At 38.9% G+C, this 13,107-nt stretch overlaps 1 protein-coding gene across 1 annotated transcript in view; it reads right to left on the reverse strand.

Moving 5' to 3' along the window:
- Window positions 1–13,107, reverse strand: part of ANKFN1 (ankyrin repeat and fibronectin type III domain containing 1) — a 349,569-nt gene that overhangs the window by 269,314 nt on the left and 67,148 nt on the right. Inside the window, exon 2 of the mRNA XM_045375057.3 lies at window positions 4,206–4,246. Coding sequence (XP_045230992.2) covers window positions 4,206–4,246 — 41 coding nt within the window. The remainder of the gene's footprint in view (window positions 1–4,205; window positions 4,247–13,107) is intronic.

Consider the following 13,107-nt stretch of genomic DNA (forward strand, 5'->3'; position numbering starts at 1 on the left):
CAAGGAAGACTCAGAGAGTATATGGGATCAGATTCCAAAATACTTGAAGGGTTGTCATGTGGGGAAGGAGTCAACTTCTGAGCTGCTCCAAAAGGTAAAACTAGCACAAATGACCCAAAGTCAGACGGAGGTTATCTCAGGTTAGCAAAAGAAAGTTTGAATGCTGAGCTATTAAAAAATGGATTACGTTACCATGTGAGATAGAGGAAGGGCTTCGAGAGAAGATGTGAGGACAACTTGGGGTGGGCTGCTGAACTGCATCACATTGAAAGCATCTTCCAAAATCAAAGTTCCATGATTTATGATTTATGATTCCATAACAGAAGTAATTCCCTAAACGTTTGTAACACACACACAGTAAAATCATATTTTCCCGAAATATGTGAAATTTGGGGGATTGTAATTAACATATGAGGAGCAATTAGAAGTACAAGAAGCAGTGATATTTAGGTCATGACAAGAGAAGAAATACGTGGCCTTTGTGCACGGAAAGCCCAAGAACAATGGGCATAGGCCCTGGGAATCCACTCCACGGGAAACAGAGGACTGTTTTGATATAAAAAAGTGAACAGAGAAAGAATACAAGGTTAACACTGGATGCAACTTTAAATCCTTCAGCACAGTGCCTAGCAGCCATAAAAAAGCAAACAGAAGTCTGCAAACCCTTTCCAGAGGCGATGAATAGAAACAGAACAAATCACTCTCGCCTAGATAAATGCTACATCCCTGTACTGCTTTGCTGACCACAGACCTCCTCTGCAAAGGGCATTAAAGCCGTCGGGAAGGGGAAGAAAAGGCACCCAGAATGAGGGCAAAAAATTCTGGTGCATAGCTCTTGAGCTAATTTACACAAAACAAGTTAATGTAATTGGCAAATGGATACTTAGAGATGGAATATTTAAAGAAAATCCCTCTACAAGAGGCCAAGGAGACAGTGAAAGAGACTGCTCTAGGCTTGTTGAATACAGGAAAAAAAATGAAGAGAAAAGATTGATGTTGTAATCCAAACAGAGCTCCGTGGAGAGGCAAGAAGAATTAAGAGAACAGGTCTTTGCCCAGACGATGAAAGACCCAGCTAAAATCCTAGCCACACCATGCAATTTATTAAAAGTTGTTTCTTCCCCCGTAACCAACCAGCTTCCACTAGTCTCTAGCGTTCTTTCTGACTTATTTCATTAACATTTCCTTCTTTTTCTGGAGCAGTCAGGGCCCCAGGGAATCTTTCTTTTTCCCCACCTCACCCCCACCAATGGGGCATTGAATGAGAGCCAGGGTGTTGTCTGTGAAAAGAGAAATTGCAAAACCACAAATTGCAGAAAATGGTTACTGCCAAAAATCGAAAGGAACACACGATATCACCATGCCTCTTAAAAAGCAATTGCGCATTTTACAGGCCTCTGGATAATTCAGGTTTGTTTGGCAACTTTCTCACCCATACCACCCAGAAGATAATTCTCTTCCACCAGAGGCAGTGGTCCTAAAGAATATGAGAAGTTGAAAAGAAACAAAAGAATGTGGGCACAAGTCTTTCCAGAGCACTGACCTGGCCCAATAGTGTTCTATTTTCTTCTATTGTGTGGTATTAATTTGAAAGCCCAAAGCTTGCCACCAGAATCCCAAGGACTCCCACTAAAACAGGGAGGGTCTCCAATAATTTAATAAGATTATTGGTAATACAAAGCATTTTTAGATGGTAGAATTTTTCCAAAACATTATGTTATGTGATTATCACAACAACCCTTTGAAGAGGTCAGGAAAAATGTCTTCCTTCCTCTCTCCTTCCCTAAAAAGATACTTTGAAACTGAAGGGTTAAGTAACATACTCCAAATCATACTACTGAAGGAGTGAACTGGGACTTAGCCATTAAGAGTTAGCCTTTTGATTTTTGCTCCTGAGTTCCTTCCACCGCCCAGCCTTATTCCTCTATGGGGGCATATTTTCCTGACTTGGCTGAGGCTGTCCTCCATCTGTGGGTTGGGATTTTATGTGTTGCATATACATTTGCAGGACCTTCACTTGGAAAGTCTCCTGTCATTCACTATAGATGTAAGCCTTGTCTGAATGGAACGTTGATTAGGTCGTTTTCCATTTGCATTGGTTGAATAATACAATCATCATGAGGACAAAATGTCAACTCCAGAGGGGCTGATTCCACGTAGCTGCCAAAAGGAACCCAGGTCAAGACTGCCTGGTGATTTTAATGTGTTTCTGTGACTCCGTGGGTCAGACCAACCTTTCCCCAGTTGCTCAGAGATTGCTTGGGGAGCTGGGTAGACCCATTTTGTCTGGATTGTGTATAATTCCAGTGCAATCTTCCTTCTTCTGAAAATATTTACTAATGAAACATATAGGGTCACTAAGCACCCTGTATGTTTCTAAGAAAAAAAAATACGAAAAGAAAGCAAACAATCACAAGTTGAGACCTCTAAGGTAAAATAGCCACTTTCCACCCTCTTTTTTTATTTTTACTTTTTTCAGTCTGAAAGATAAAGGGCACTTTCAACTGAAATTTTGATGAAGAGATCCTAGGGTAACACGTAGGTGTTTAAATTTACATATAGTGACTTAAAATGCTGCCTTAAATTGCCCTTCATCAAATTTTCATGATTAATATACACCAAGTATCTTTCGGTATCTAACATTAACTCATTTAAAATACTAGTAAAACCTAAATAGGCAGTAACAGTATGGTAAAGAGCTACCAAATATGAATATGCAAGAGAGTAAACATAGGCAATTTCCCCTGAACAGCTTTCTGTGTTCAAAAGAAAGAATACAGTCAAAAGTTAACATTTGTACAAACAATACACTCATGATAGCACATAAAAAGGAGACTACTCATAAAATCTAACATGACTTTCTTGGTAAAAGCTGCTTAAAACATTCATAGCATGCAGGTGTCTTGATAATGCAATAAAGACTAAAGCAAGATAATACAGAGATTGACATTTAAAAAAAATTCAGTGAATGCGTAATATGTTGACATTAAATCTGAATGTTTTGAGGGTGAATGTCTTTTGTGCTAACGCTTGAATATTTGATGTATAGCAGTGGGATCAATTTATTCTAGAAAGCAAACAAAAAACTATCATCCAGGGAAATCAGTTAAAAACTAAGTTTTTCCTGCAGTTCAGCTGAACATATAATCTTCTCAGGGACTGAATGATTCAAAAGAGAATTTATTAGAACATGTATAAGATGTACAATTTAACTGTGCTCTTTGGTTTCTGATAGGTACTAGAATGTCTAATTAAATGCTTCAGTGACTACTGAGATGCATTCTCTGCTGGAAATTCTGTATGAATTAGAAGCTGAGAGTTGATGTAGCCTCCATGAGTTGATGTAGCCTCCATGAGGGTACATGACTCAACCATCTACCTTAGAGTTGTTGATTACTTGCTTAGTGACAAGCAACTTACACATTTTGAGGTAGCTTTGAACAGCTAGGGTCTTTATATTACAGCTAAATCTACCTCCTGCTTGTGGACATTGGATATTATTAAATTACACCAGAGACATATGAAACTTTCTTTTTTTCCTTTGTTAAAATTATTCTTACCTTCATTTCATTAAAAAAGAAAAAAAAATCACCCTAATTCCAAAGACAAAACTCAGGAACTCCCAGTTCAGATCTGCTATAATTTTATTTGGTCTTTCAGAATAGAGGGGATTTGTAATTTAGGTATAGACACTGGAAGTACTAAGAATAAAGAAACATAATACACAGGAGATTAGTTCTGGAGAGAATACTGGTTTACAGAGTGGCCATAACGCAGTACACACAGGAAGGAATTATTAAGGTTACTACCATGCTGTTAAACAAGAAACAGTCTGTGACTACATGGTGAGGAGCAAATGGAAAAAGAATAATAAATTAGTCATTTAAGAGAACTGAATATTTAAATGTTTAGTGTCACATGGTCATAATATATAAATGAACATTGCCTATTTTTTTATTCCTCACTTTTATCTAGCTTTAGATGCAATATTGTCACAACCACAATTAGGCTGCATCTGCTTCCAGAATGGTTTCTGAAATACTCCATGGTGTTATACAAATCAATAGTATGAAATGTTAGATTGGCTGTGTGTGTTGAGCCAGACTTTAAAAATGCAGCAATGTGAGATGGGAGCCTTAAAGATTAGGAGGCTTAGGAATTACAGCTGAGAAGTAGATACCATTTCAAGGAGGAAACGTACTTACATTTTGCTGCAAGTAAAATGCCTGTCTTTAAACAGTAGCCTCTGAAACAAAGAAAGAAAAAAAGTATGTTAAAAAATTATACAGCAATTAATTCAAAATGAAAAAGGAGTCACATTTGAAGCCACTGACTGAAAAAAAAAGAGAGAGAGAAGCCTAGCCTACGGAAGAATATATATTTATGGGGAGATTTTTCTTGGGGATACAGGAGGCTGTAGCCCAGAAAGAAAACATTTATGCTAGCTGTTGTATCTCATCACATGCTCTGCTCCCTGCTCCTGAATATCCTAGAATTTCAAGACTACTTGACGCTTGCTTTGTCTCCCAGGTCCAATCTTGGAGACAGAAAACATGGTAAGTCTGGCTGGCTCATTCAATGGCTTAGACGCTCATCACTCTCTTGCTTCTGGTTCACACTGACATTGTACCTTGTTCTTGTTGGCCAAGTTCTGACATATTGTTCCTTTAAATGAAACTTCTCCTAAAGATATGGTTTTCTCAATTCATACTTATTAGGCTAAATGGACAGTTTTCTTTTCCAAGAAATAGAAAGCTTTTGTGGGAGATGCGAGGAGGGGGATTGAAACCAAAGCCAAGTTTCTCTTTATTCAAGATGTTGGTGAAAGGGGAGGGACAAAGAGACTGTGCCTATGCTTGGAAGGCCAATTGTGCAGGCAATTTGTTCAGTGTGGCAGCCCACCAGACAATTCAGCTTGCTTCCAAATCCATAATTTATTGAACCTATTGTGGTTATATTGAAAGGGGTACTTTTTAGTGCAGTAGGTTTAATAGGAAATGGCAGGAAAGTCCCTATGATTGATATGAACTATTTGCATTCTGAGATTCAAGTGATTCCAGATCATCTCTAAGAGTAAGCCCTCAAATTGTGGTGTCCTCAGACCTACAGAAAGATCTTTCCACACCACCCACAGTGATCTGGATAGGTCAGATTAGTTACTTCAGTGGACCAATGTTTTTCCAAGCTCTGCCATTTCTTAATAATAGTGTGATTTGGGCAAATTGGCTCAATGCTCTAAAATTGATAGAAATATTACTAGTGGCTATTTCAAAGAATTGCCGTAAGGGTTAAATAAAATTATATATATAAAATAGTTAGATAAAGTCCTCCTCATGTCAATGTGCTCCAGAAGCAAGAAAATGATGAAAGTCTTAAGCCATTGAACTAGCCAACCAGACTTACCATATTTCCTCTCTCCAGCACTACCTAGTGTTATTACTGTTGTTGTTATTATTATCAGCAGACCAAGTTGTAAAACCAAATTAAGAATATATGATAAATCCATGAAATGGGAGATGGGAAGGTAGCTATGGAGGTCTCGCTTGGGTATCCATTTATGACAGTCAAAGCTGCACCCTTGTCCCAAATTCCTCTTCCAGATTGTTTTTCTCCAATTTTCATTCCTCCAACTACTCAATATCTCCAGTCAACATCCTTATTAAAAAATCCCTACCTGTTTTAGCAAGCCACCTAATTCCTCATTTACTATCTGTGAAGATGGTTAGGAGGGGGGCTTATTGATCGACAAATTGTTAAATTATTAAATTTCTGGGCCCACAAATAATACAGATAATTCCTCTTTATACAGGTAAGAGGTTGATACATTTTTATTGGACTGAATTTCTCAGACAGATTCTATAGTTTGACCCAACAAGGTCTCACATGTGTCACTAACTGGAAGAAGTTATTATTATTAGTTGTTAGTTATTATTCTATAGTTTCGAAGCCAACAAGATCTCACATGTGGCACTAACTGGAACGCTGTTCTGATCACAGCCTGACACACATTTCCTCCCACCCGCTGGCCTTCCAAACAAAAACAGTGCACTGAAAATTCTTCTGAAATTGTGTACCCTTCAGCTCCTTTGAAGAACTTGTTGCTAGGAAACAAATTTGGAACATTCTCACCTACTGAGAAAAGTTTTTACCGCTGCCTCACATAATGGGTTCTTCTTTGGCCACAAAAGTATTAACAAAGAAAATTATCTGTCTATTACTTGACAGATTCATTGGACAAGAACTCTTCATTTGGGCAACATTTTCACAGCAATATCATTGATTACTTTGAAAACTATTCAGGGATGTCTTTGAGACTACATTATGTATCTATTCAATTCAATGTTACTGATCATTTTTCTTGAGGTACAAAATAAATCAAGCAGTTAAGCATACTGTGGCAGTGTGCTTTTTCAGACCAGAGAGTTACATAAAAAGACACCTCTGCTTTTTTAAAGCTTATTTCCACAACAGACAAAGAAAAACCTGAATTCTTAAAGGAGAAAGAGAGGCCTTCAAAGTATTAACTCCTTCACTGAATGCTTATGGAGTGCCTACTATGAGCAAGGCACTGTGCTGGGCCCTAATAACACATCCCCTCCCCTCATGATTAACCTCTGTCTGGCTGGAGAGACAACTGGACAGTTTAGAGGGATTGCATCACAATGTAACACAAAGTTACAACAGTGGTCAGTGAGGAGGGAAGGTGAAATTGGGTAATCAATCCAGACAGAAAGGTCAAGGAAGTCTAATTTGGGGAAGCATTGAAATAGCATCTGGTAAAAAATTCATATTTAATAATAATAACAGTTACTATGGAGTGCTTAATGCATCAAGAACCTCCTAATGTACTGTGTAGTTTATTCCTCATAGTAACCCTAGGGAGATATTATTCTTACCCTACAGCAGGACATAAGAAGGCAGATGGCGAGTGTGGAGCAGACCAAGCAAGGGAACATCACTGAGTGCAAGACCCTGGGCAGGAGGAACTGGCTCATTTGAGGGACCACCATTTGTATTATTTGCATACACTTTGGCGGAGTCCATTCTCCCACCACACAAGGGTCTTTAAGAGATCATAAATGGGGATCTCCTTATGTGGATCTTAGAAGACTTTAGCTAGGGAAGCCTAGTCTCTCTGCTCCCACCTCAGGGGAGATGTGAGGTACATCCTGGCTCTGCCCTGTGCTATGCCCACCTCAGAAGATCTGCATGGCCAGCAGGTTATCCTCAGATCATGGTAGGACGTGTGCTTGATTCAGTAGCAAGGTTCATACAGAACAGACTTTGCCCGAAGCCCTTGGGACACATTCTTTGGTCCCTTTGCTGAAATCCACTTTCATATGAACTGTGCTGAACACTGAGGATACATCTCTGTCTGTGATCTCTTCTAAGAACATCTTATCTTTAAACCAAGTGCTCAACTAGGGGATTCCCCATACCATTCATTGATCTCAACTTCTCACCCTGGTTCTTGTGGTTGATCCCATCATGTTGTCATCTGTAACCTACAATTGATACTCATTAGAAAATAAGATCACTTAGATTTCTGAGTGTTCTATGCTGATTAGGATATCTGGTTTGAGTTGTCAGTTATTTAAAATGTTTATGGCTTATAAAAAGTTGCATCAATGCAAGTATAATTGTATAATGTAACCTATGGAGTAAAATCTCCTATATACCTATTCCTCTTTATGATACACAATAATCTAGTTCCTATATGTTCAAGATTATGAATTTTGAGATGAGGTGGCTACTTCCCTCTTATTCTGAATTTTGAATTAATTCTATCTTATGTTAATTTTACTTATTTGCTTAATGCTATGGTAGGACTACCTATTCTCTATCCCACTTATTCTCAGGAGTATAGGTAACCACTTAAATTACCTGTGAAATTAATTTAAGAATGAAGGTTTTATTTAAGATAGAATATGCCAATTATCAGGTAATAATAATAATTTATGAATAGTGTATCTCCTCTTTGCTTTGATCAAGTGTTCTTTAAAAGCCAAGACTATGTGATGAAGGCATAGCGATGTGATGTCAAGAATTGTAGGGGTTCTGCCCATGGCCCCCACTCTGGGGACAGAAGCAATATCAGAGGGCCAGGAGTTCAAGTCTCGATTCTTCCACCAACCTCCAGTGTGACCTCTGGCCAGTTATTTAATCTCTCTAAGTCTCGAGACCTTCATCTACAAAATAGAAGTAAGAGTAGCACTGTACTTCTCCTAATATTGTTGTGTTTATTGGAGGATAATACATATAAGGCATTTGGAAGAGAACTGGCCCAATCCTAGTGCTTACTGTGTGACAGTTATGTTGTCTTCATTAAGTCCAAACTGAAAACTTATTGTACAAAGAACTGTACCACCCATTGGATTAAAATATTCTGTACTAGTTCCTTAAATGGTTATAATGGGGGGACATGACCTCTTTTTTCTCTGTGGGTTCTGATTTGACCCCACAATGAACTCAACTTCAAAAAGTGATATCAGATTGTTTTTCATGACTTCTAATAATTTTGCTCACAGTAGCTTTTTAATCCCTTGGCCTCACTCGTATTTTACTAATTTTATAAACACTGCCAATGGCTTCTCCTACGTTATTGGAATTTGCTGCTTTTTGCTTTTCCTAGCCTTGACTCTGTGCCTTTGCTGAGGCCTTGGTGAACCATTCCACTGACTTAGCATGTTTATTTATAAATGACTCCTTGTGTTTTGATTTCTTTATAACTTTTTTAACAGTTACAAATATTTTTAATTTAAATAAGCAATTTTCATTATCAAACATTTAGAAAATATTAAAAAAAACCACTCAAATGAAGTAAAAGAACTCAGAACTGCACAGATTTATTTTGAAGCACACAAAGGAGTGAACGCTTTGCCCAACACCCCCATTTTCCAGAAGTAATTCTATCAACAGCACATGAGGGTATCCTTCTAAATATTTTTATGCTTATGAAAGCATGCATATATAAACCTTTATCCATACATATGTACGTCATGAAAATTTTTACAACAAAAACAAGGTCATGCTAGATAATTTTCTATAAGTTAAGCTAGATAATTTTCTATAATATGCTTTTATTCTCTTAATGATATTTTTGTGGACACTGATTCCAAGTCAGTATATAGAGATCTTATTCTTTTTAGTGGCTAAGTAGGAATCATTTATGGACATGTCCTAACTAATCCTATATTCACAGATATTCAGGTTGTTAGTAATTTTTTGCAATTACAGTGGGCTTGTAATGACCAAGCATTTTGAACATTTGCTTTTAGATGTGTGGTCTTATACTGTAAAGTAGTTCTTAGAATTGCAAGTACTTTATAATAGGGTAGATGCAGCTTAATATTAGATGGGTTGTGCAAATCACTCTTCAAGAAGGTTGAAACTATTCATCCTCTACCAACAAGAAGATGTGTCCTCCATATGTATTTTTCACTTAGCATGCATAATTTCCATTTCTTTGAGTTTTTCTTCTCTGTGTGCTAATCTTCCACCTGAACTTCAAGGCACCTTATTCAGTTTTCAGCAATGTTTTTGAGTTTCAAGAACTCTCTTTTTCTTGGATCATTCCTTTGTAATAATTTCCCTAGTCTACCTAGGAATTTGCATTATTTTCTTTTAGTGTCCTTTTTCTTTCTTTCTTTAAGACTACCTCACAGAGAGCCACTTGTTCTGATTGTGTTGTTCTTTCCTCCTTCAAACTGCTGAGTCATCTTCAACGCCTTGTGCATTTTTTCTCCTCACTGTTACTTGTCTGCAAACATCCAGATCTTTCTAACCCATTACAGGGAAATGAGTCCTCAGCACACGTGTAGACAGACTTTTGGGGTAGTAGTGGGTCTGCAAGTTGTGAGAGGCAAAGGAGGAACATTTTCCTGGTGAACAGGCTGGTAGGCTAGGACCCCTCAACTGAGGGTGCAGGGGAGGCCTCCAAGTTCTCAGGATCCTCCAGACAAGTGCAGAGTGTGGCAAGTCTCTTTGTGTTACACAAAAAGAGTATCTTCTGGGCTCCTCCCCAGCCATACATCTAAAGCAAGCAGTCCTGCTGAGAACAACCTCTAGGCCAGTGCTCCTGGGACGTGGATCACCTGGGACCTTGCTAAAAAGTAGATTCTGGTTTGGAAGGTCTCGGGTGGGGACTGGAATTCTGCATTTCTTACAAGTTTCCACGTAGGACAGTAGGCTCTATGGCGTGGGCCCCTTGGACTGAAGAGAAAAACAGCCTATGTCCCCTGTTTCCTGGGAGGCAGGCATCTTCCCAGGCTTCAGTGCCCTCACATTCCCCAGCCCTGTAAATGAAGGTGTCCAAAAGCTGCCAATCACTGGCTGAATCTGCCCATCACCTCCAAAACCTGCAAGCCAGGGTGTCGGGGAATCCTTCTGCACTGCCAACAAATGTAGGCTGAGCTTTTCCCATCTACAGATAACTGTATTCAAAATCGCTTTGTCACCCCTGCAGAGAGCTGGGAAAGAGTTCCTTCAGGTAAAGTTCATCCATGTTTCCAAGCACTTCAAATTATATTTGGACTTCTGTATATCTTGATTACTACAAGAATATTTGAATTTTATTTTTAACCATTTAAAATTGTTCTTGATATAGACTTATATCTGGCTACCACTGAACTTCTTAACAAAAGTATTAATTTCTTGTACATCATATAAGCTTCTGTTTGATTCTAATGTTTATTGACATTTAATTTTCCTTATACATTTTCATAATTTGGTCACCTTTCATCTACTTCAGGCCTTTCATCAATAGGCATATATACAAGCAGATGTATAAATATGGCATATATTTATATGTTTGATATAGTTTCGATGTGTACCCTGCCGAAATCTCATGTTTAAACATAATCTCCAATGATGCAGATGGAGCCTGGTGGGAGGTGACTGGATCATGGAAGTGGATTTCTCACGAATGGTTTAGTACCATCTCTTGGTACTGTCCTCACGATAGTGAGTTCTCATGAGATCTGGTCATTTAAAAGTGTGTGGCATCTTCATGCTCTCCCTCTCTCTTGCTCCTGCTCTGGCCATGTGACCTGGCTGCTTCCCCCTTCACCTACTGCCATGATTCTGAGTTTCCTTAGGTCTCTCCAGAAGCCGAGCAGATGCCAACATCATAATCCTGTGCAGCCTGCAGAACCGTGAGCCAATTAAACCTCTTTTCTTTATAAATTACCCAGTCTCAGGTATTTATTTCCTTCCTTCCCTCCTTCCTTCCTTCCTTCCTTCTTTCCTTCCTCCTTCCCTCCCTCCCTTCCTTCCTCCCTCTTCCCTTTTCCTTTCCCCTTTCTCCTTTCTCCTTTCTCCTTTCTCCTTTCTCTTTTCCTTTCCTTTCCTCCCTTCCTCTTTCTTTCTTTCTTTTTCGATAGAGTCTCTGTCACCCAGGCTGGATTGCAGTGGTGTAATCACAGCTCACTGCAGCCTCGACCTCCCTGGTCTCAGGTGATTCTCCCACCTCAGCCTTGTGATTAGCTGGGACTACAGACACGCCCCACCACACTCAGCTAATTTTTGTATTTTTTTAAATAAAGATGGGGCTTTGCCATCTTGCCCAGGCTGGTCTTGAACTCCTATGCTCAAGCCATCTGCCTGCCAAGTTGGCCTCCCAAAGTGCTAAAATTATAGGTGTGAGGCACCGCGCTCAGCAGGTATTTCTTTATAATAATGGGAGACTGGACTAACACAATATTTAAATGTGTTTTGTTTTTGTTCCCATTGTATTAACATAGCTTCAGGGCTAATGTTTTATTATTTTATTATCTGCATTAATTAATTCAATATTTATGAATATCTCTTTTTCCAGGTATTGTATTAAGCATGAGAGTGATCAATAAGTGATGAGCTCTACCTTTGAGGGGCTTGCATTTCATTTGGGAGTACCTTGTTGAACACTTTCAAGCTTACACAGTTTTTCCATAGATCATCTCATGTAATTCTCATATCACCTTCGGAAGACAGAGAATAAATTTATCAGCACATTAAGTTACTGGTAGAAACAAGAATCAGTGAGATTGAATGATCATCTCCAAATCATGCTACAAGTGATTTGAACTAGAATACAGATTTTCTGACTTCAATATTACTGCCTTTTAAGGTCATTTTGGATTTGAGCTTAATATTAAAAAGCCAAGGGTCTCCTAATATCTTTAATGAAACTGCTCTGACAGTTTGTGCTGGTTTCAGTAGCCACCATTGGGGCAGAAAATGACCCCAAATAACTCACAATTGAGTTGTGGTCTTTAGTTGTGGTCTTCTTAAAAAACAAAACACACAACAGCAGCAACAAATTCAAAACTGACTCCCAAAACAATAAAAAAGATTTCAATGCCCATGCCAGATTGAGAAGCCAGACCAAGCATCAACTCTTATCTTCAGGATAAAGACATTAAGAAATTTACTTAAACATGGCACTCTCAGAAAGCATGTCAATATCATAAATTATATTCTATCTTGAATATTAAAATATTTTATCAAAACAATGATATTGGCTGGCCATGGTGGCTCATGCCTGTAATTCCAGCACTTTGGGAGGCCAAGGCGGGTTGATCACCTGAGGTCAGGAGTTCGAGACTAGCCTGGCCAACATAGTGAACTCCAGCCTGGGTGACAGAGTGAGACTCTCTATCAAAACAAAAAACAAAAAAACAAAACAAAACCAACAACAAAAACAACAACAAAAAACACAACTACTCTTTTTGTTTTTTGAGACTGAGTCTCGCTCTGTTGCCCAGGCTGGAGTGCAGTAGCGCTATCTTGGCTCACCGCAAGCTCCACCTCCTGGATTCCCGCCATTCTCCTGCCTCAGCCTCCCGAGTAGCTGGGACTACAGGTGCCCACCACCATGCCTGGCTAATTTTTTGTATTTTTAGTAGAGTCAGGGTTTCACTGTGTTAGCCAGGATGGTCTCTATCTCCTGACCTTGTGATCCACCCGCCTCGGCCTCCCAGAGTGCTGGGATTACAGGCGTGAGCCACCGCGCCCGGCTAGGCACCTACTCTTTAACATATGTGAATTATTAATAGCAATGAACTAGATTGTCCTTTGTCCAATGTATTTATTTATCAAATATTTATCATATTTAAAATGTGTTCTAGG

This window comes from Macaca fascicularis, chromosome 16, assembly GCF_037993035.2.
Source record: "Macaca fascicularis isolate 582-1 chromosome 16, T2T-MFA8v1.1".
Lineage (NCBI taxonomy): Eukaryota > Metazoa > Chordata > Mammalia > Primates > Cercopithecidae > Macaca > Macaca fascicularis.